Consider the following 25,353-nt stretch of genomic DNA (forward strand, 5'->3'; position numbering starts at 1 on the left):
ATGAGGATGAGGAGTTGTTTTTAACTCCTGCCATTAAAAGCTTGGGAAAAAGATAAACCCCAAATCACCAAAGGCCATTCTTTCCTTAAAATGTTTTCAAAATAAATAGGAGACCAATCTTCAGAACAATGTGCAACCATGGGTAAGTTAAAACTTTTATGAACGGGGACAACTGGGCTGACTCCTGAATACTGTGTAATCAAGACCCAGGAGCCCCAAATGGTTGCCAGTTTCCTGGCAAAAGAACATGTGGGACGGTACAGGCTGACATTTTGACATTTTATCTCAAACTGTGAAACAAACAATTGTGCAAAACATATGACTCAACAACAACAACAACAACAAACTCAGAAAAACCTGGATGAACGACTCTAAAAATATGTGATCAATTTTTAATATTCTGAGGATTAAGTAACAAAAATCAAAGTTTTTTTACATGACTAGGTTCATTTCCTCTGAATTCTTCTAAGAGTTAAAAACAAACTATCACACTTATTGATTTAGAACCATCAGATTTTACTTCAGGAAAATCTAATACCTTTCAAAAAGTTATAATTTTAATGTTAGCACAAAAAAATTACTTCCTAACATTTTTCATTTAAAAAAAACTTTTCCGCAGCCAAAGATTCCTATTTTTGAATTACAGTACTGCAAGGCACATACAGAACTCACCTCCTTCAAAACACACAGAAGATATACTCCCTGAAATAGAATTTTTAAAATCCTCAATTAGAAATACTACAAAGTTAGCAATTTTTAGGTAAAAATGTGGCTCCTACAGGATCATGCACCTTTCTTAAAATCAATTCAGCACATATGTATAAATAATCCTTTTTTAAAACATTTGTACTTGAAATGCAGATACAGTGATGCTGAAGACAGCACTACACAAACCTGAAAAGTACTACAGCTGGATGAATTTTATGTTATTGCCTTCAAGAGAGACTGTATCATCTCTAGTATTTTCAAAGACTTGAATTTAATAATGGGGTAACTACACAGGTAATCTAAATAAAAGATTTTTTCTTTCCTTTTTAACAATATTTCCTTCAACTCTAATACCAATTCTTTTATAAAGGATAATAAATGAAATTTTCTTTTTCTTTCAGTAAAACCAAGGACAGGACCATTTAAATACCTCTACTAAATTTAATGCAGCTTAATTAGGGACCAGGTATATATTTTCCTCTGAAAATTTTTGGTCAAGCATGTCTAACCATAAAAGCAAATGGAATTTTAAGAGGTAGATTTTTTTCCCATGATGCATTTTGTTAATAAATGTATTGTCAAGAAAATAAAAACAAGCACTGAATGTGTTTTCTCAAAGTATAAGGGTCTAATGAAAAGAAAAATAAAAGATAGGTAAGATACTTGTTACAGTCTGACATTTTAACAGTCATAGTATTGGCTGTTTTGTGACCAGTGCATTTGGACTCTCTCAGCATCAAAATACGAGTCTGCCAACAGTATTAAATCCTCCTCCACCCCCACCACCAGTTGGTCCGCAGCTTCCTGGTGGATCATTGTCGTCAAATCCATTGGGCCGAAATGAACAGGAGGCAGATGCAGCTTGTAGGGCCCGGGCTCGAGCATTCAACTCTTGTTCCTAAAATTAAAAATAATTTTTATGAAATTAAAATTCTAAATACACATGGATGGACACAGCACCTATATATAAATATTTTAAAATTGCCTCAATATGCATCCTTCAACTCTCAGTGACTGTAAAAATATTGATTACACTGATCCTTACCAAATCTTACTAAAGTAAAGTACATAACCACAGATGGAGCAAACAAGATAGCAAAATCCTGGTATAACTCTACGGAATGACAGATCCTAAAGGCTGTGTTGTTTCAATACCTCACTTTATAGAAGAGGAAACCGAAGCCCCATACTTAAAATTTCTCTACAGAAATATTACAGTTCTTGCAACACTCATCCACACATACAGGAATGGATTTCTTTTCTAATACACAGAACAGAGAATTCAAAGGTCATGACAGTGGATTATCTACTCCCCATCAAGTGGGACCATTTTGGGAGTGGGCGATTACAGTAAAAACCATAAATAATGAAAGAAGGCTGAATTTTTTTCTATCCTTTCCTCAGAATATTTCTCAGTAAATAAAAGATACCAGAAACACTGCTAAGCACAATGGAGCCTGTCTCCTTACAGTATTACTTAATGCTTTTCCCTACCAGATTACTAGAACTTTTATAAGGAACCATATTCATCTCAGTGTCAGACAAGTATTAGGTGCTCAGTGAGTATTAATGACCTCAGATTGGAACACTACTAGGTACTTAGCTACAAAAGGAGTCTATGTGAATATTTATTTACTCATAAATAAATCAACTGCAAATTCATTTGACAAGGTGAAGAACTAGATTCTACAACTGGCACAAACTCCTTGTAAGAACAGGGAGAATATTCTGGCAGACCCCTTTTTCTGGGAAAGAGTCTATAACTTTCTGAAGAGGTCATCACTGTGAGCAAGGCCTGCAAGCCAGGTAACAGCACAACCCTTAACTGGTTGGGTGTCATCATCTTAAAGAACCTTCACAGTACACTCAGCATGAATAACAAAAACCGTACGATTTCCAGTTTTTCAACTAAAAGCCTCACTACTTTGCTCCTCCAGGCCATAGTACTATTATTTTATAATTTCTAGCTAAAATTTCTTAGTTGACTATTCTACCTCTTTCATGAGATGTCCAGTTTTTCACTATGGAGAAAACCCCCCAGGCTTACCCTGACATGTATCTGTCATATTATGGACACCTTGTTTCTCAGTAGCACACAGTGACTGCTGTGCGATTCCCAGTACACAGATTATCAAGAACCACATATTTTTTCTATGGCTGACTGTGACCTTAGATAAGAAATCCTCATAGTAGAATGGCTTAATTAACCAGTCTCTGACAGGCCTCAGAGAGGCTTTCAAACTTAATTTGCAGGATATTTTTCAAAAACATTTTTTCCATTTACTCTATCATTTACAACATTTATAACTGGCTTCTCTGTATAGTGGCTAACCACACAATATTTTCCAGGAGATATGTTAATTTATTCTTCAATCTGTAAAGTTAATGTAAGAATTATAGATTTTTTCTTTAACATACAGAAAATAAAAACCATATTTATTTCGGAAATAGACACAAAAATAAGAAACAAAAATCCTCTGCTCTATAACCTATTAAACCAGCTAAACAATCAATGAAAATATGACTCTGTATCTAAGAAATAATATCTGGTTTAAGATTTGCACATGTTCCCTAAAGAAAGAAATTAAACTTAATGAATATGGTAGGTGGAGTTCAAGGCGTTCTATTCCTAAAAGCTATGGTGAATTTTGCCTGGACTTTGTTGAAAAGCGATTTCCTGCCAGAAGCTATGTTGAAGGAGATACAAAATACAAAAAAATTGAGTTAGTAACTCCATTGCTTCTGAGACTCTTGAAACCTATATTATATTTCAAGACAGAGCATCCCAAGAAAGTAATATTCCTTTCTGCTTTCTTATCTATTTACACAAATACATGGCTAACAAGAAAAACGTATGAAATTCTGTTTTTAGAAGCTTAAACAATGGATAAAAGTAGGCTTTTCATTTTATTTCTTTTAATATAGATGAGAATATTATGTAAATGTCACAAATTATGAGTCTCACAGCATATGTAATTTACATCCCAATTTTATATCAAGTATGAAAGTTAATTATTTCAGCAGTAGACAGTTGACCTAGTGAAATAAGAGTTACTATTGCTTTGGGACAAAAACCTTTCAGTATATTTAGATTTCTCATTCAAGTAAATCTGTTAACATTAAATTAATCCATTTTTTCCCTTTAAACTACACTGATATAATGTATACTCTTCTGTATGTATGACAAAGCAAAATATTAAGACATTAAACTACCACCTCCTCCAAGGAAACAAAGAAACCCAACAAGCAAGGGGAGAATTGCCTGCAGCTGGTGTGGGACAGGCGGGGCTAGGTATGATCTCCGCAGTGCAATGGTGGTGCAACTTACAGCTCTCCCAGGATCCTAACCAAAGGCATGATTTTTGCAGTCCAGACTCTAAAATAACGGAGATACTCCTAATGGAAGTTGGACTGAGGGGAGAGAAACATATGAAAAGCCAAGCCTTTCTCAAAATTTACTTCAAGATCCACAATTTACATTGGTCTCCTATGTGTCAGCATACGACAAAGTAGAAAATGGTTTGTCAGACAGGATTTTTTGCCCAGGCATTTCAAAACCACCAATCCTGCCAACACTAGAAAGAGCAAGAGTTTCTAACTCCTGTAAATCTAGTTGTGACTTAACTCCACACCCTTCCTTTTATTAAGATTTAAGTTTTCTACAACTGTTTTATGTGTTACATCATAATTCAAACTGCATCAATTACATTGTTGTATTTAAAAGTGAATAATACAGTCTAACTATATTTAAATTTCTAATCAAGAGTATTATTATAATTTGCTTTATTTTTCTTAAATAAACTTTGTATCTTTTAATTAAAAATTTTTTTTGTTGAGGGGAGGTAGTTTTACTTATTCATTTTTAGAGGAGGTACTGGGGATTGAACCCATGATCTCATGCATGCTAAGTGTGCTCTCTACCAATTGAGCTACACCCTCCCTGTATAATTTGCTTTAAAAAGGCACTTTGATAATGAAGCTTTAACAGCCTGTCTTAATATAGGCAAGTAAATACCTTAAAGTAAAATTTAGCATTATCTTTTTCGCATTAAACAAATGGCCAATCTGAGACTTAAGATGCAACTTAAAACTACTGCACAACACTGAGAAACTGAATTAACAAGGTATATAATAGTTCTCCTTTACAGTGAGAGAAGGGTCTTAAAACAATAATGAAAAGAATGGCTTATCACACATAAACACTGTAAAATCAGGATGTAATTGGGTAAATGGCAAGACAGAGAAAATCATTTAGAGCTAGGCTGCAATACAAGTAGTTGTTATGGTTGTAAGAGCTTTTGGCATTCCAGTCACAGAAATTTGATGAGTTTCTGCATGTTTCCAAAAGTCAAGATTGTACTGAGTCTTATTTTTATATTTTACATATTAGAAAATTTCTATTTCAATCTAACCCTCTTACCTTCACTCTCCAGTCTTCAAGAATCATGATGATTCTTATCAAGTGCAATATCATTTGATATCTAGCAAGAAGGACATGGTTGAATATAGTCTATTACCTTGATCATAAACCTTCTGACTGGATGTTAGAATCTTTGCTAGTGGATAATTCTAACAAATATTCTGTGTTTCTGATTTTTTCCTGTAAAATGTATCATGTATCATTACTTATTTTACAGTATAGTAAATGTGAAAACTTTTGAATAAACTTCCCTCTGAAAATCAGTACCATTTCTTCTCTTATTCTATATCTTTTAGTTTTGTGACTTTCAAACACAAAATTTTTAGAAACTTAAAATCATTTGCAACACCTAATTACTACACCTGCAACTTCAACTTCAATTTACTGCCTATCTTTTATGTTGATAGCAAGTTGGCAGGTTTCAAAGAAAAATACTTTCAGCAAGGTCTTTATTAATTTTAAAGTAAGAAAAATCAGTAACTCTGTGAAAATTACATTTATAAGTAAGTTTAGTTCATATGAAACCTTTTACCCATGGTTTTTATTATTAATTGTTCTTTTATAGCCTTGGTTTTACTGATCAGATCCTTAAAGAATAAAAATATCCTATCTTTAGTGTCCTTTATGTTACCCACCTGACTGTCAAGAAATAGTTCTTACAGTATTTATACAAATATCTAGAAGGAATAAATGCCAAATTTGGCAGTTGTTTCCCCTGGCAGATGGGACTGAAGAGAAGAAGAAAATACTTCCATTTTATTAAACTTCCAGTGTTTCTGTATGGAATGATTTTACAATAATCTCATCTTTTGTAATTAAAAACAAAGAAAGTCTTCTATACTGCATCTAATTGCTACTTTTCATAACTAATTCCTAACATTAGAAAGAAAATTTAGTTCCATAGGTTGAACCTATTTCATATAAACCCAGATTCAAAATTCAAAATTATCACCTTGAAAATGTAGAAGTTGGATTTCAAAATTAAGGGCACTCATTTAACCACCTGTCAACTGGGTGTTTAAATATTTTTCACAAATGATGAAGCTTCTATTTTCAACTTACCTGTAAATACAGCTTATTGTCTTTTGTTATGGCATCCATTAGTTCTTTCTGGAGAGGTGGGTCTCCATTTACCCAGAGTCCACTGGTTGAATTATTACCACTTAAACCATTAGTGCTGTTCTGTTTTTTATACAAAAGCACATAGGCTGTGTCCTTTGGAAATCTACTCGTGATTTTCTGGACTGACTGAAATGAAGTAAACGTCACTCTGCTGTCATTAAATAAAAACCATTCTTTTGATATTTCCTGATTTTCCAAATCTTGTTCAATCACTGCACGGGGACTATCTCTCCCTAGTAAATGACTCTGGGAGGAGGCTAACGCCAGAGTTTCGGGCTGGTGGCACATCTGGTATGAGGACTCCGTACCTGTGATGTTTCTGGCATAAGAGTAGTAATGCCCGCTTTCAGAGGATACACCAGAGTGAACGACAACGGAACTTAATAGATAGGGCACCAATTTTGGGCAGCAAGCTTCTTCAGTCCCAGAAGGCTTTAATTTTTTAGCTAGATTCTCACTAATATCAGTGAAGTCAACATCTAGAGACCAACTTTCTGACAATGAAGAGAAAGAAGTAGTTCTTTTAACTGGCAACTCCAAAACCAGTGGCAGTGATACATTGTCTAGAATTTTTCTTCTCACATGATACTTCTGATCATATGAAAATCTTAGGAGAGTAAGAATTAGGTATTCAGGTTCCTCCGTAATTTGCATAGTTTTCTCGGCATTCTGCAGAGAGGCACAGTTTTCACAATAATATTGGTTGTCACCAGTAAGAATCTCTGGAGCCAAAAAATAATTTAGTAAGTCAGTTACTGAAGGTGTGATTTCACCTCCTGGTTTCTGAGGTACATCCTTATTAGCAAGAATCTTGCTAGAGTCATTAGGGACAGAAGTCTCTTCAGTACAGCGAAACTCATCGGAACTGTCCACCATTCTTTCACTCACAGCTGAGTCACAGACAAAGGCAGCTGTTGCTGGATTACAGACTCCTGGTTCTTTTGAAGGACCAGGTACACTGGCTTGCATTAGACCACCATCCTGTGTACTGGGTAATGATGCTGGATCTTGAAAAGACAAGTTTTCCACAGAAGAGGAAGGACAAAAGGCAAGTGAAAGATCCGTAAAGGCTTCCACTTTTTGTGAGGTACTCCTGCAGTTCAGACAACATATGTGAGTTCGTAGTTTTCCTCCAAACATTTTTTCGATTAATGTCTTCTCACCATCACTTGTGCAAGGGGTCTCTGTTAGTACAGCTGCCTTACTGGCTACTTCTTGTAAAGAAGTTTCATTGTACCCCATACTTTCGGACAGCTTGTGTGAGGACTGAACTTTCAAGATCTTTTCTTCTTCATGGAGCCTGCAGGAGAGTATATCATTATAGAGCTTCTTCACCTAAGTTTAAATGTCATTTCCGTTTAAAAACATTTGTGGCTTACATAAGTAGCCGAATTATTTTTATCAAATATCTTGCTTAATTTAAAATGTTAGCCACTATATGTAAAAATATATTTAAAAAGTTTCTTCTGTATAGCACAGGGAACTATGTTCAATATCTTCTAACAACCTTTAATAAAAAATATGAAAACGAATCTATGTATGTATATGCATGACTGGGACATTGTGCTGTATGTACACCAGAAATTGACACATTGTAACTGACTGTACTTCAATTTAAAAAAAAAATAAAACCAAATGAAAAAATAAAATATTTAAGTTTTTCTTCCTTTAAACAAGAGGAATATTGAACAGTTTGAGAATGTAGATCAGACAAGACGTTAGGGACTGTTACTACCCTATATTCTCATTACACTTTCTTCATACTGCTGTTTTATAGCACTTATTATAGTCAACTCTATATGTCAATTAATGTCTTATATATCTTTGTCTGCCTGGCATTTCATAGAAATCCCGGCAGAAAGAAATCATTCAACATATCCTTGCTGAATGGAAGGAGGGTTGCACATGTCGAGCTCAACTAGCCATTCACAGAACAGAAGGAAGGCAATACAGGAAAATAGTAGCTCTTCTTATTAACTATGTGGTAAGAAGACAGTAAAATTTACCAAATCCATTCAATTAGGAACTGGTCTAAGGAGCAGGTATTAAATTTTTTGTCTCAGGACGCCTTTATAAAAAATAAGTACGGTTTCATTTATGTGGTTATATCTATCAATATTTACTGTATTCAAAAATTGAGAATATAAATAGTAAAATAAAAGATTTGAAAACAATAATAAACTAATCACATGTTAATAGAAATAAACATTTTTAAAATGAAAAAGTTATATTTTCTAAAACCAAAACAATTAGTGAGAAGAATGGCACTGTTTCACATTTTGCAATTATTTCAAGACTCTAGCTTAATAGAAGGCAGCTGGATCTTCCTATCTGCTCTGCGTTCAGTCTACTGTCATACACCATTCTGGATGAAGTATATGAAGAAAACCTGGCCTCAACTACATAATATGCACAGATATGAGCTGGAAATGGGAAGACCCAGGAAAGTGTTTTGGTAACTCCCTAGGGGTCCTTGTCCCACACATTGAGAACAGCTGGTCTAAAGTAAGAAGATTAAAAAAAACCAAATTAAAAATGAGAACAATTAAAAAATATAATAAATGCAAGGCATTTTAAAGATTAACATCTGAAATATGTTTTTACAGGTAAAAACAATGTTCTGTAAAAATAATCTGTTATGAAAGAACACAATTCAAATCACAGCTTTAGAAATACTTTTTACCTGTCTAGTAGAAACCTGAGGTATTCAGAACAGTCTTGCTGTGATCTGGGGGTAAACCATGGAGGTCTGGAAGCCTCAAAGAATATCCGAGGTGCATATGCTTCTCTCTTTTGGTATCAGTAGAGACAAAACAAGGGAGTGATTCTCACACCATGAACCAAATAACTGAAATCTTAACATATAATGCTTAATCAAGATTACTAAAATTACACGGCTTAACCTTTACTACAAAGTGCCAAACATAGGGACACATAAAATTAGCTAGAAATAAATTTAGGTAACTTTCAGTCATACCTTCTCATTTTGCAGATGAGAATTAAGATCCAGAGAAACTATGTGACTTGCCCAAGGTCACACAGCTAAATTAGCAGCAGAGGGGATGATATCAGAACCCAGGTATCTCTAACTTAATACAATGCCCCTGGCGTTATCCCTCTGACAGTCATGTGCTTGATTCCACAATTTTTAAAAACATAAAATCTGAAAAAGACATGCGACTGAATATATGTTTTGGATAAAGTAATAAGGGGCATACTCCACAGAATATGCATACCTATTTTAGGTGAAAATTTTCTTGGCTCGGTACACATGTCATAAATATATAGAATATGAACACACTGTGGGTTAGGGATCTTGCTAATTTTATTTTATTTTTTTTCGTAAAGAGGCAGTTTAGTGAAGTGATGTGATGGATTTGGAGCAAGCTAGGTTCAAATCCTAGATTTTGACATGGCAAAAACAAACAAAAAAGAACTGAAAAGACATCTGAAAAATTATGATCGTAACTTGAAAACTTAGAATCCTCCTGACATTTTGAGTATTTGTGGTACATAACAGAGCTCTAAGTTAAGGAAAATTTTTATCAAGATAGGAGTGTTTATGGCATTTTGAAGGAAAGGAGTTTAGTGTACTGGCTGAACATGGGTTCCAGAATCATTTGGTTCATATTCCAATCTTGCCACTTATTTGCATGACCTTGAAAGCAGGTAATGTAAGCCCTGTTTCTTCACCTGTAAAATGGGGATACTATCGTATTACCTTATAGATTGAGTCTGAGGATTAAGAGATAATATATGTAAACCACTTAGCACAGGAGCCAAATTTAAATGCTAAAAAAATGTTAGCTTTGTTAATTATAAAAAGAAAAACCTTTAAAATTATATAGGGAAAATCTATGTACTAAAACAATCCTTGTTGGCTTGCTATGGCCAGGTCTTGACTGTAACAAAATTTTAATTAGGGTCACTTCTTAATAACTTTTTCTTTTGTTGAGAGTATGGAAGCTCCTAAGGTTTTTTCCCTAATAGCCCTGATTTAGTAAATAATATAGTATATATAATGTATTTATAGCTACATGTATACACACAGATATACATATATATTATACAGCTGACCACTGAACAACACGGGGGTTACGGGTAGGTGTACTGGCCCTCTGCTTAGTCAAAAACTTGTGTCTAACTTTACAACAAGCCCTCCATATCCGTGGTTCCGCATCTGTGGATTCAACCAACCATGGACTGTGTAGTACTACAGTACATCTTTACTGAAAACAATCCATGTTGACACAACATTGTAAACTGACTATACTTCAGTAAAAATATTAAAAAAAAAAAATCCATGGACCCTCACAGCTCAAACCTGTGTTTTTCAAAGGCCAACTCTATATATAGTGATACAGCAAGTGAATAGGTCCATTTATTAGAAAACAATGTTTGGGAGCTGGAGGGAAGAGATTTTGTCTTCCTTGGTCCTGAAATGTTAAATTTGTGAACATATTTCCCCCAGATAGAGAATAATAAAATGATCCTTTAGTATCTCATAGGCCATCATTATCATCTCATAGGTCAATCCTGTCTTGATTTTTTCCATTTAAGGAGGTATACTTGAGATATTTCTCAGCTTGTAGATAGGAAACAAAGCATTCCTATCAATTCAATTCCACCAACTCTGGACCTATCTTCTCTTCTGGCTGCAACTACCTACTCTTTTAGACTCTGTGGAACTAAGACAATCAAAATAAAATCAGAAAGTAGTATTTAATACTTATAAATGGTATATATTATTCATATGTATTACTGAAAACTTAAAGTTCTTTGAGCATAAGGATTCCTTTTTGAATGCTTATCAGATTGCATATTGTGTCTCTAAATAAATGTCTGCTGGATGAATTTACTATATGTGACTTTCTTGCCATTAGCATAAACTCATTTCATTGGTTTAACATGTGGACATAAAAGAGCAACACAAAATTTTTAGATCTAGAGCTTAAAAGTTTAGTTATGATGAAATGGTATATACATATATTAGCAACGGGAGAAAAAAGAAGCCAAGATGCCACAAAACTATTTTAATTGTTCATTTTTAACTGTTTATTACTGTGAAAAATCTATCAATTAGTATCTATAAACTTAATATTAAAGATGCATTTTAAAAGACTTCTTCATGGAGGAACTTATTTATTGAATAAAAATCAAATTTTAGCTATAATAATTAGAATAATGTGTCAGCAAAATATTTATCTACAAGAATGAAAAGCAGAAGGCAGAAATAAAAACTTAGGGCATATCCTGATTTTAGGCAGTATCTCTTGAGATTTCTAAGTGGATCTGTTATGCTGGGAGAAATATGTATTATTTCATCAATTAAAAAGGTTCACCAAGTTTGGTATACTGGGAAGTTTAAAGAAGATTATCAATGCAGTTAATATATACATACTATACACTCTAACACTCACCTGTGTATGAGCCAAAAAGGCAAAAAGATGCTGTAACTTTTTCATTAATGAATTGCACCCATTTAGATTTAACGATAATACTTGTCTCCTGAAACTGAAAGAGAATAAAATATAATGACTTTTGTATACATGTGTACACACACACGCATTTTTTAAAAGCTAAATAGAAGTTAGCTCAAGGACTTATTATCTTCAAGGTAAAATTTCACTCACCTGTAGGCCCTTTACCTGGCAAAGTCACTGCCCACAATGCAGTGAAGAAGGGGAACGAGAATAAAGGTAAATGAACACTTCCTATGCGGCCTGGCAATGGCCATGTGCTGTCACATATTATTTCTATCTTTCCGATTAGCAAATAGAAATAGATTAGGCTATTGATGGGTAACTTAAGTAAACAACTTTTAAATTCTTTCAAATATGCATGAAATAAAAAAATATACTGCAATTGAAACTCTAAAGTTAAGTGATTGAAGGAGTGTGGTACTAGTGCCAGATGGGAAAAGGACAAACTATTCAAAAGATAGTATAGGAACAATTGGGTATCCATCTGGAAAAAAAATGGAATTGGATAAAATTTTACACTGTCACAAATGCCACAGAGGAATAATGAGCTAAATGTAAAATACAAAGCTACTAAAGTATTTAAAAGAAAAAAAAGAGGGGGGGAGGATTTAGAGGAGGAAAGTTTCCTAAAAATTCAGATACTATTAATGATAAATAGCAGATTTGACTGCATTAAATAAAAAATTGCAAATGAAGCCCTCTACGAATCTGAATCGCACTGACTGGAAGAAAGCATGGTACAAGGGATTATCATCCAGAGTATATATAAATCAGTATGCAAAAGAAAAGGACCCAAGAGAAAGGTGCACAAAAAATAGATTATTTAGAAAAGAAACACAAATGAACAAAGAAAACTAGAGAGGGAGAAACTGTAATGTTCAGCAATATGCAAATTAAAACAAAAAGACACTTCCCCCAAGACTGGAAAAAATTTTAAAGACTGGTTATACCAAGTACTGCCAAAGGTATGGGGTCATAGGTACCCTCATGAATTAGTATGCAAGTACAAATGCTACAGCCTTTCTGGAGAGCAATTTGCCACACCCTATTCAAAGAATGTCCTCTATATCTGCATTTGGGCAGACTGATGTTAATTATGAGCAAAATAACCCAACAGTCATCAATAGGAGTATGGTTAAATAAATTATGATACACCTGTTTACTCAGAGTAACAGTTCTGTCATTGCCCTAACATGGGACTATTTCCAACACAAATCATTAAAAGATAAAAGTGGCTGGAAAAGAATATATAAACAAGATTCTTTATAAATATATTTAAAAAAATAGTTTTTGTACCAGATAAATCTTATCACTATACAAAAAACAGGTCTGGAATAATGCATGCAAAGCTTAACAAATTATGTTTGGGAACAGGAATATCTGATTTTTATTTTATGTACTTCTAGATTTTTTTTTTTAACCACAAAGAATTTACTTATTCCCAAAGAAACAAAATATGCTGTCTGCCTATCCTGAGACACTATTATTGGTCACTGTACAGTAAGATGTGCTCTTTGAATTGCTTTTGCCAGTTCTAACTGCTCGTTTCTGCTTATTCTAGAGCATCTGTAAAATGAGACTGCTGCATTAGACTATCTCGGGAGGTAAAACACGGATCACTTTAGCTTTATGCTAGGTACATTTGCTTGAAAAACAAACAAAAAATCTCAAATACAAATAAATCAAAAGACAAAAGAAAATAGTAAGCCAAAAGAAAAACCTCTTAGTGTTGCTAGTATATTCTGACGCCAGGAAATAAAACTAAACCCTTCATCTTTTAGGTTATGATTCCTCTAGGTAGGCATAAAAACTTACAAAGGCTTGGAACTCAATAAACATCTTTGGTCAAATTTCATGAATACTCTATTGGTACTGAAGAGAAAAATTCAATGGGGTTTTTGCCTTCAGGAAAAGTTCATCATTATTTTGTACCTTTACAGACTATATTCACATAGCTAACAACCTCTGATTTTCTATTTGCTTGGCTGCAAAAGAAAGTGAATTTGAAAGTAAATCTGTAAGAAGCAAAGAAACATGTCTGTTTACACATCTGTTCAGTATCTATTAATTTGGGGTGAAAAGCAGAGCTTAAACTTTTCCAACAGCAACAAAGAAGTTATTGATCTGATAAACAGCAAAATAACCACAAGCAGAAAAAAACTAAACATGACCACCTCCAAAGATATATAGGTTAAAAAAAAACCCTACTGTTTAACAGGATAATAAATTAGTACTTGAGAACCCTTAAACTCTGTCAAATAAATAATACACAATCCTTCTGTTACATTAATAAGTATTGTCAGAGTAATTCAAAAGATTCTAAATGCAATATATAATATAAATATAAAGTAGAATTTATATGTTAACATGTTAAAAGTTCCTGAGCACTAAAAGAAATTTTATTTCTGAATAAGACAATTATATGAAAATACTAATATTGCTGTTACATATAAGAAATAACGTGAAGGCAATTCAAGCATCTTAGTTTTCATCAGCATACATCAATTTCTACAGTTAAAATGAAAAAAAAAGTTCAAATTTAAACTTACTCCGTGGCCATAAACAATGCCTGTATAACACTGTTCATATAACAGGTATTCCCTAGATTAATAAGACCAGTTTTCCCAGTTTCAGATTTTCCAGAAAGTCTAGACAAACAAGATGCCAAAGAATTGGATTGAGAAGTCCAGGCACTTTGACTGAGAATCAATTTAATCTTCTCTTCACTGGGCTTAGGAAAATCCTATAGATCATAAAGAGGAAAAATAGTGTAAAAATATAAACTATTTTTTGTTATTAACACCATAAAGTAGACTCTTCCACTGATATTTAACTTTTTATTTTCTCCCACTCAGTTTTGAAATCACTGGTAATACTTGACCAGTTATCAAAAACTGAACCATACTACATGGCAAAAATAATTATCTCTTAGAATGCATTAAATATCTCTTAACAGTAGAGTTTATCAAGCTGAGGAATACTCAAGAACCAGGAATTCAAGTCTCCTTTGAACTATTTATGTTTCATATTTGCCATCAAAATGTTTTCAAAATAGAACTCTGAGATCAATAGATCAGAACTCTGAGATATGTAGTGCTATTCAAAGGCAGCAGAATGAGGACTTAAAATTAGCACACAATTGAACAAGGTAAACAATTTGCTTTCAAATTTTGTAATGAGGATAAGAAATATCCCCTTTTCATTTACTACTGTTTACCTGCTCTTACGCCTTAGAAATAAAAGCTCAAAGTAATAAGGGGATGAAAAATGAAAGTTATCTATGCACAATGACCTCTGACTTTAAAAAATAAAACTCAATCTCATGTTTAACCATACAGAAAATTATTACAAGATACAGTTTCTTCCCCGCTTCGTGACATATGAGATAAAATTTTAAGTGTAAATGATTTAGATCCAATATCTATACAAAGCTGAAAAACAGTAAGTTTGCAAATAATTCAAGTAAAGATTCTACAAAATATGGACACTCATGAATAATCCATAGCAAAAATGAAAAAACAGAGAAGTCAAATATTTTATTAAACTGCCTTTCCTTAATTCTAAGATGTATCTTACATATTTTAACACTTCTGATATTGGGAAACAACTCTGATGTATGTATTCACTTAATGTAGCATTTTTTAAACTGTTACAAATTTAAAGATATGCCTTATAATTATTGGCTTTGTAGAACTGAAGAAATATGGTTATTAATTTAAATTAGTTACAGAAAGTAAGAATGAGATTACTCCCTAAAAATTAATGAACCCTGATTCCAATTGCATTTTTCAAACAAAAAACATATTTCCATTAAACAGTCAATTGAAGAGCTGGTCATAGGAATGTTTCACGGTGTTCATCTATCACATCACGGGCTGCAGCTCCGCAGACCCCGGTGCAACTGTCATCGTACCTTTACTGCTTCCAGGATAGGTTCATAGAGATCTGGAAATCCAGAATAGTGATACATCATACAGTGTATCAATTCTGTTAACTGCACTAGGAAGGCTGTACTGGAGGGCAGACCATCACTTTTGAAGGAGTGAACCAAGTTAACCACATGAGGAACAATCTGAACAGAAAAAAAGACAAACATTTCTCAGTTTACAAAAATGGCAACAAGTTCTGGAAAAGAATATATAAATAAGATTCTTTATAAACATATTTTTAAAAAATAGTGCTTTTTTTTTAGCCTACAAATGGAATGCAAATGTTACATGATCAGCAAGTGCTTTTTGGTGTGTTCAGTCATTGCCTTTTTCTAAAAAGTTATGAAGTTAAAAATTTCTAGAATATCAAGGTACATCTAGTTTTTAAGTCAAATGTAATTCTACCTAGGACCCCTCTCCTCATCCTTACACTCCATCTAAAGCTAGGTTCAAACTAACTAAAGCAGAAAATAGGAGCCTTCGTTACTACTGCCGTTCTAATGATGCTAGGGCTGTTATATTTACCACGTTGTTCAAAAGGGACAAACTTTTAAAAGCTAAACCTAGAATTAGCTCAAGAGCTCCATCTAGTGTGAATTTTAGATTTTTCACTTTAAAGAGTCATACATACTTTGCACATTAACGTCTACTTCAAGAAAATCTTCAAAATAACTCACACACATAACTAAAATTACAGCTCAGGCTACAGCACTACCTCTATTTTTAGCTAAGGGACTACCTCTATTTTAGGGACGGTGTCTTATCATGGTTATCCTTACTAATGACCCCCATTCTACACTTCCAAAAAAAAAAAAGATGGTTCTAAAAATAAAGTGAATCAGAAACTTCTATTATTTTTAGGGAATTTGGGTTAAAAATGAAAGCAAAATGAGGCTAAATGAAATGCTCACGGCTCATAAATATGTAGAAAACTATTAAAACCAATAATAAGTATAACAATGTCCTTTCATTATAAAATTAGACTAAAAAGTCAATATAGAGCCAATCTTATTTGAGGTTATTAACAAAACAAACTCTATTTTGCAGAAATGGCTCATTCCATTGGTACACTGCTATACTTGTTTCAACTAATTATTAATTATAATCTGATACTTCATATTTATATTTCACATGTATAAAGCATCTTATTATTTTATATTTGTAGAACTTTGTGTGTAGCAACATGGGAAAATATGTAATGTTAAATTTTAAAAGAAGGATACAAAAACTGCACATAGATGACAAATATAAATACAGTCCTGTTAAAATACCTAGGGGAAAAACATCATAATGGAAAACATAAAAACTATAGTGTAGTGAGATTATGGATAATTTCATGACATATTGGCCTAACTTCCTGTATTGTTAAATAATCTTTCTGTAAAAGTTTAATTTTGTTGTAAATGAATTATATGGTTATTGTAAAATAAAAACAAAAACAAAAAACCTAACAATACAAACTTGAAATAAGTGAAAGTCTCTGTCTCGTTGTCCACTGAAAGACATTGCTTGCTATATGTCACACTTCATATGTCACATTATATACCACATGTTATTTTTTGTACAAATGTAATCATACCATATATATATACTGCTTGTAATTTTTATTTCAGCTGACAATCATCTCTTGCATCAATTCATGCAAAACCTCCCAACTGGTCTCCCTGTTTTCACCCTTGCCCTTCTTCAGACTATTCTCAAAGTACCCAAATAAACCAAATAAAAGGCAGTGTAGAACTTTTTTTTCTGGTTGCTAACTTGTGATAAAAGTAAAGTGATAGCTCTATGGTCTTATTATCAAACAGCAACAACAACAATTAAAGTACTATCCCAGTCAATTCCGTTCCTTCCTATAAAAAGAAAATCATATTCTTAAATTAACATGGCCATTCTCGATCTACTGTGTCTGGTTTTACTCTTATGCTTTGAGGTCTTATATCACATTCTAGCTTTTGCACCACTTTCTTTAATTTACCCCATCAAAGGTATTAATCTGACCATAAAACTACAAGTTCCTGAAGGTTCACTCTGTAGCTCTCATCTCTACATTTCAAAGCAAGCCTGAATTATAATTCTTCTTCATAAAGCCATATCTATCAGATACTCTGTTGCTAAAATAATCAGAAATCCAAAATTATTGTTTCCTCAGAGGTGATGGGAGAAACAGAGATGGAAGAGGAAAGAATTTTTTAAATGATTATTTCATTTATAATTCCAAATCTTCTAAAAGCTTTCCTAGTGTAGACTGGGTCTCTACGATCAGATAATACATGTAGTTGTCTATAACTACATCTTAAATGGTCAAAATTACCACTGATGCAGAAATAAGACTACGTTCTTCATAAGCACACTGATAGACATCCAAGCAGGCTATTACCTTCTAAATGCCTGAAAGTGGAATTTTTTCTGAAGGAACAAATCTAAATATTTACAGACATTATTGTGATATTCATTAAACTTAAGTTACAATTTGCAAAAATGTGTATGATTTATTTAATTAAAAGCTTTGATATTTTTTCTTCAGTTTAAAATTTTTTTCCACTTATAAAAAGCATATGAAAAGAAACTTGATCCATAATAACACATGCTATATTACAAATTTTGGTTTGCTCTAAAATATTCTTACATATATAATATAATGAATAATGATGCTGGTGATTCCAGACTATTGCTCATACTTAGCAGCTCCTAAACCCAAGTCCTTCACTGAGTTATTTAGAGCTACAGGTGATTTAACTACCACATGACCCACTACTGGATGCCCAAGTTAATTTTAGTTGAGTAGCAGGTCAGGCTATACACAGTATGTAGACAGCAATTAGGTCTATGTTTTTAGACTTTACTAAGCCAGATCACAATTTTCAATTTTAGATCTAACTCTTCCTTAAATAAATGATTGATATTTGCTTATTTCAGTAGCCAAATATTTCCAAGTCAACCATTTGCTATTTCAATTACTTTTTTTCCAGGGGGGAAAAAAAAAGCAATGCAAGGTAAGGAGATATCTTCCATCTTGTAAAAACTGAGCAAAGAAACAGGTTTAGAGTATAGCATAAGTGACTAATCAGAGAGACTAAGGAATGTCCTCAGTGTGGAGAGCAATAAAAGTTAGAATGGATGAGTTCCTTCCCAGAAATTCTGAAAATAAACCTTTTCTCAAATAGCCTACACATCATCATGCCTCATCACAGGGACAAAGAGTTGATTTTTTTTTCCTTGAAAGATTTTGTTAGTATACATACTATATTAGCTCAAGTTTGAGTTTTGTTTGTGTAACAGATATAAGGTTACTAATTAATGTTCAAGCTCACCAACTAGGGCAATTAAATGCAGAAATCACTCATGCTAAGTGATACTATATAATGTAATTAAGGTTTACTTCTATTGAGCCTGCAGACTTCCTTCAGTGGAAATAAGGCACTTAGCAGCCTATGTGAGAATAATATTCTGAGGCTAGTGATATGTCTAGCTAACAATCAATATTTGGAATTCTGCACTTCATCAATCTCCTTTGAATTTGTTTGTGGTGGGCCAATATTCCTAAAATTTTAACTCTGTGGGTATGTTGATAATGAATTTCTTGTTCTGTAGAACTGAGGATCAGACCTTGGAGAAAGTGGGTAACCACATAAAGCACTGCATTCCTGTGACACCCTAGATAGACAAATGGACAGTTCCTAAAATAACACTCTGTCATTTCTCACCTAATAATCTGATAATCAAATAATCAATATCAAATCAAATCAAAACCTGTGATGTAGATGGTTAAAAGTGGCAGGATTCTAGATATATTTTAAAGGTGGAATCAACAGGATTTGTAGGATACAGGTTGAGAGAGAAAGAAAAGCCCTAATTCTGGGGCAACAAAACAAAGAGTGATGTTTTTGAAGTTCTAAAGTAGTCAGTGGTTTTCAACCATTTTATTTCTACACTATTCACATGTGCAACAGATGCCATCTGTGACACTGACATGGGACGTCTCTCATTAAGAAGAGTGGCTTTCAACTTTCCATTGCTGATTCTGATTGTAAGTGGAGCAATTCTGGTGAGACCTAGAACATTCTGAAAACATATTCTTTGGAAGGAAATCTCAAAATCTCAATTTTGACAGCAACTATAAAGCTACGTGAGAACAGTCATATTTAGGACTAACCTACAGTCTTTTCACAATCAACAAATGTGACTCAATAGTAAACTGAAATTTTAAGACAAGGTTTTTCAGCATAGAAAATTTGTGTCACAACTTACCAAATGGAACGCCTCTGGCGAATGCTGAAAGCTCAGCAGCATGTGAGAAAGAACTGCAAGAGCACCGGGTCTCACAAGAGGAAACCAAAGACGATTGAAAACCTTCAGGAAAGACAAGACACCCACTTTAAGAGTCAGCAGGGAATCATTTACCCAACTGGTGGTTATTTTCCTAGGGCCAAAAATTATTTATGTGAATATCCCCCTTCCTGGAAAGTTCTATCATAACAAATATTATTAAACTCTGGGAGAGGGAGACAGTTGGGAAATAATGACAGAGATCAAGGGAATATAGTGACTTAACCAACTCTTAAAACCTCCTGATCAAATAAGAAACTGTCAAATCATGTTTACAAGGTAATAAGCTCCACAGCCCATTATTCAGTCAATTCATTCAAATATTTATCGAGCACCACTATTGCTCAGCACTGTTCTGGGCAGGCAACAGTAGATTAAAAAAAAGAAATCTCTGATCTTACAGGGCTTACAGTCTAGAGGGTGGGTAGAGATAATAAAAAGTAACATGGGAGAGAGCTGCTGTGAAAGCAGGGCATGTTGCATAGGGAATGCTGACTGGCAAAAAGGCCTGCTATTTCATACAGGGAATCTAAAAACTGCCTCATGAAAAAGGTGGTATTTGGCTATTAAAAAACTGAAAGGAATGAGAGTAAGTCTGACAGATGGCTGATAAGCAGGAAAAGGCCCAGCACTGCAGAAGCCGAGGCCTCCAGCCTGGTGGACTAGAGAGATAACAACAAGGGCAGGGTAAGTAAAGCGCAGAGACTGAGGCAATCATAGTGGGAGACTGGAAGAGAGAAGTAGCAGTGGGCCAGATCATACAGGACCTCGAGGGACACCTGAGGGGACCAAGAGCAGGAAGGCTACAGCAATCAATACAGCAAGGGATGACGATGACTTTAGACCAGGGCGGTAGTGATGTAGCTGGTTAAAAGTGGTAAGATTTGGGATATATTTTAAAGGTGGAGTCAATAAGATGTGTAAGATATGGGCTGGGAGAGAATGAAAAGAAACTTCAAGGTTTTTGGCCTGAGCAAGAGGAAGGATGGAATATCCATTTATGATGGGGAAGACCAGGTCCTGGAGAGAAAAATCAGGGGTTAAGATTATGGATAAGTTGAATTTGAAAGCTAAGTACAGAAAGTTGTAGGAATACTATTCAGCCATAAAAACTGACAACATAACGCCATTTGCAGCAACATGGATGCTCCTGGAGAATGTCATTCTAAGTGAAGTAAGCCAGAAAGAGAAAGAAAAATATCATATGAGATCGCTCATATGTGGAATCTAAAAAAATAAAATAAAATAAATACAAAACAGAAACAGACTCATAGATATAGAATACAAACTTGTGGTTGCCAAGGGGGTGAGGGGTGAGAAGGGACAGACTGGGATTTCAAAATGTAGAATAGATAAACAAGATTATACTGTATAGCACAGGGAAATATATACTAGATCTTGTGGTAGTTCACAGCGAAAAAAATGTGACAATGAATGTAAGTATGTTCATGTATAACTGAAAAATTGTGCTCTACACTGGAATTTGACACAACATTGTAAAATGACTATAACTCAATAAAAAAATGTTAAAAGTATAGAAAGTTGTATACATGAATATGGAGTCCATGGAATAATAATGGACGAGAAATATAAACTTTGCAGTCATTATCTTAGAGATGTTATTTAAAGCCATGGATGGCTGTGAGTAGACTGAGAAGAAAATGAACCAGAGGGCACTCTAAAGGTAGGAAGACCCACTACAGAAGCCTGAGAATCCAGTGAACTAGGACAAAAACTACGAAAGTATAATGTCCTGGAAACTAAGTGAGGTAAGTGTTTCAGTAGGGAGTGATCAACTATGTCAAATGACTGAAAGGTTAAATGAGAGGAGGCCTGAGAAATAGCTCCCGAGTTATGCAACACTGGAAAGCATTGGTGTCAAAGACAGTTTTGACAGAATAATGGTGGTAAAAGCTTGATTCGCTGAGATTCAAGAGATAACGGGAGGAATGTGTTTTCATATTAAATATTTGAAAACAGCAAAATTAATTACCTAATCTTAAGCAGCGTTCTAAATTTCTAAAGCTCATTCAGAATTATTATTCAAAAGAACAAAAACAAGAACATATTCAAAATTAGAAGCTTTAAAGGGGACAATTGAAAGAAAAAGATAAAAAGATTGACTATATTAACCTACACATTCTAATAGATTTATATATTCCCACTTACCAGTTCTATTTTCAGTAAAGTAACATCTATCAAAATAGTAAACTTCTGGACAGCTGCCAGTCCTTTCAGGAGTGCAATCACCCATGTGTCTACGTGCTGAGCCAATGGCCAAGACAGCCAGTCAATCATTCTGAAAATTGAAGGAAAACGAAACCATCAGCATTGAAAACATCTTCAACATTATTTAATTAGGAATAAAAAGAATTACAGTAGATACTCACTTTGTGACTCAATATTTACTGAGCTTGCTTGTGAAAAGCACTATTGAAGATGTAGAAATGAGAATAATAGGTGCTTATACTCAGAGTTTCTAATCTTGTAAGCTGACAGTTTCTTATACAGTATATTTGCATAAAAATTTCTCAGATAAGCTATCATTTTGCATAAACACAAAGTTTAACATTTATGCTATATATGGTATCAAGAATTTATTAGGCAAATTTACTCTAATAAGAACAGTTTAAATACAACTATCTTAACTAAGACATATGGATATGAACCACAATTTCTCCTTGCTAGTAACTGCAGTCTAAATATGAAATGCGCTGTTTAAAAAGACTGTATTTTGAATTGTGGAACAGGTCTCTTCATCTCTTTCAAAATCCTACTACACAAAGACAAAAGAAATTTTAAATAGATAAAAGGGCACTGAATGTGTAAATATCAAAACGGCCTCATTTTGTATTAATGAGTGTGTTTCTTTTTGAGTACCAACCCAGTTTAATAGAAATAAAGATAAAATAATATGGGGTGTGATGGAGACTGTCCCAAAGGTTAGACCTCAACCACAATGAAGAAGACTGGTACAACTCTTCTGGAGAGCAATTGGGCCAAATGTTCTTATTCTTTGATCCAGAAATCCAATTTTGGCAAATATATAATTTAAAAAACTTGTAAAAAGAACTCAAGTTTTTAAAGTCAGAGCGATCTGGTTTAAAAATCTCAATTCACCATTTAATAGCTGGGGGATCCTAAATACTTATATAAGTTATTTAACTTCTTTGCATCTCAGTTCATTATCTGTAGATTACAGATAAACATGCTTATTTTACAGGGCCGATGTATAGGTTAAACGCATTAATATATGCCACTGGAAATACTCACAATGAATGTCTCTCTTCCACCAAGAGATAATGCCTTGATCATATGAAACATCAAATATAAATACTGAGTACATAAACACATGACCAAAAGAGCAACTAACATGTTAAAAGGACTGACTTTCCTATTGATATGTTATAAACAATCTACAGTAGCACTGGAGGGTTATCTTTATTAAGGTTTTTGCTCTTAAGATTAAAATGTTCCATTAGATACTAAGAGTGGTTCCAAAGTCCAAACACATTTTAACTGCAGGTTATCAGTGTGTTCCCTCTGTTCCTTACACACATTGTCTTTCCCTGCTTGTCTTTCTGGCCATCTTCTTCCAATAGTGATGGTTATAAGTCATTACAGTAGTCCCTGACAACTGTTCCACATCTTCCATCTGTTGTTAGTCTGGTTTTCATAAGTCTGTGGCCACACTACATACATGGAGTAGAAAGTAGAGATAATTGAATTTGTGTACAAAGGGTATATTCACTGTAGCACTGCGTATTATACAGAAAAAAATTACAAATTATCTAAATGTCCCCCATAAGGAAATGGCTAAATATACTATGGTACTGTTATTATGGAACATGACGTAGAGTTTTAAAGAATGAGATAGATCAATATGAATAACTCCATGGGGATCTAATACAGAAAGAGCTGAGATAATCTTAAATTAAAAAAGAAAAAAAATCCATAAATCTTTTTAAAACTGTTTTTTTGTTTGTTTGTAACATGTGAGTACATACTATACATTTTTTTAGTGTAAATATTCACAGGAAAAAAGATGTGGTTTACAGGAGGAGTGTATGTGAACACACCTCTTTGGCTCTCTGGACTCTGGCCCGTAGGGAGCAAAGTTCCAGAGCAGCAGCAGACTGGGCTTCCTAGCGCACAGGGCCCAAGGACAGGACTCCCTCTGGCTCAGGTCTAAGGGGAGCATTAGTAAAGAGTGAGGGGGCAGAGCAGAAAATTCCACTTGGCCATGGCTTTTTAATTTTCCCCCATCACCCAAAAAGCCTTTTCCTCCTCCCCATTTCTGGCTTCCCCTCTCATAAGCCTTTATTCTTTACCTTACCCCACATATACTCAATCTTCTGACCAATCTAAAGATACTTTAAGTCAGAAGTAACATGAGGGGGAGGGAATAGCTCAAGTGGTAGAGCCCATGCCTAGCATGCACAAGGTTCTGGGTTCAATCGCCAGTACATCCTCTAAAATAAATAAACCTAATTACCTCCCTCCCCTCAGCCAAAAAAAAAAAAAAGTAACAGGAATAGAAGCCACTTGTTCAAAAATATTTGAGTGTCTATTATATAACAGGTACTGTGTTAAGTGCTAAGAATATTAGTAATACAGGGTTTCTGTCCTCAGATTGATAAGAAAAGTTAGGAAATTTATCAACAGTCACACAATAAACAGCAGTACTGGTATCTGAACTAAGCTCTGCTGGTGTATAACGTAATACTTTTGGCTACACTTGAGTTACATTCCAGTTTTGCTTCACTTTGATTGGACTTGCATATGCCCAAAACCTCTCAGGCATAAGCGCTGTAGAATGAGTTATATTTATGATTAACTATGGTAATCTTATCCACCATGTATTGGTTACATTGTGAATTTTAAGGACACATAACCCTGATATGCTGATAGTTCTAAATGTTCTTTAAATAGTAAGAAATTAAATGTAGTTGTAATAAATCTTGTTTCTTCCATTAAATTGTGAGCTTAAGACAGCAGTCTTGTTTTCTTAAAATCTTTATTCTTCGATTGGCACTGAAATGGAGCTCAAATTTGTTGAATAAATGAAACCATTTCTCAAGGTGGGAGGGTATATAGCTCAGTGGTTGAGTGCGTGCTTAGCGTGTATGAGGTCATGGGTTCAATCCCCAATACCTCCATTGAAACAAACAAACCAAATCATCCCCCTCCAAACACACACACACACATACACACACACACACACACACAAACAGCAAAAAGAAGCCATTTCTCTTTATAGCTAAAAAAAATACATACAACTTGAAAACCTTAAATCAAAATTGGCAATATTATGAAAGGCCACAAAATAAATTTAATCTTAATTTGTAGAGAATAAAACTAATTT

At 33.9% G+C, this 25,353-nt stretch overlaps 1 protein-coding gene across 1 annotated transcript in view; it reads right to left on the reverse strand.

Annotated features, from left to right (window-relative positions):
* Positions 1 to 378: 378 nt before the first annotated feature.
* The window catches only part of USP38 (ubiquitin specific peptidase 38), a 31,082-nt gene continuing 6,107 nt past the window's right edge, over positions 379 to 25,353 (reverse strand). Inside the window, exons 3-10 of the mRNA XM_006209915.4 lie at positions 22,158 to 22,287; positions 19,911 to 20,012; positions 15,647 to 15,805; positions 14,283 to 14,476; positions 11,671 to 11,764; positions 8,934 to 9,040; positions 6,191 to 7,550; positions 379 to 1,606 (exon numbers count right to left, since the gene is read on the reverse strand). Of these exons, the coding sequence (XP_006209977.1) occupies positions 1,445 to 1,606; positions 6,191 to 7,550; positions 8,934 to 9,040; positions 11,671 to 11,764; positions 14,283 to 14,476; positions 15,647 to 15,805; positions 19,911 to 20,012; positions 22,158 to 22,287 (2,308 nt within the window). The 3' untranslated portion in view covers positions 379 to 1,444. The remainder of the gene's footprint in view (positions 1,607 to 6,190; positions 7,551 to 8,933; positions 9,041 to 11,670; positions 11,765 to 14,282; positions 14,477 to 15,646; positions 15,806 to 19,910; positions 20,013 to 22,157; positions 22,288 to 25,353) is intronic.

Source organism: Vicugna pacos, chromosome 2 (genome assembly GCF_048564905.1).
Source record: "Vicugna pacos chromosome 2, VicPac4, whole genome shotgun sequence".
NCBI classification, from domain to species: Eukaryota; Metazoa; Chordata; class Mammalia; order Artiodactyla; family Camelidae; genus Vicugna; species Vicugna pacos.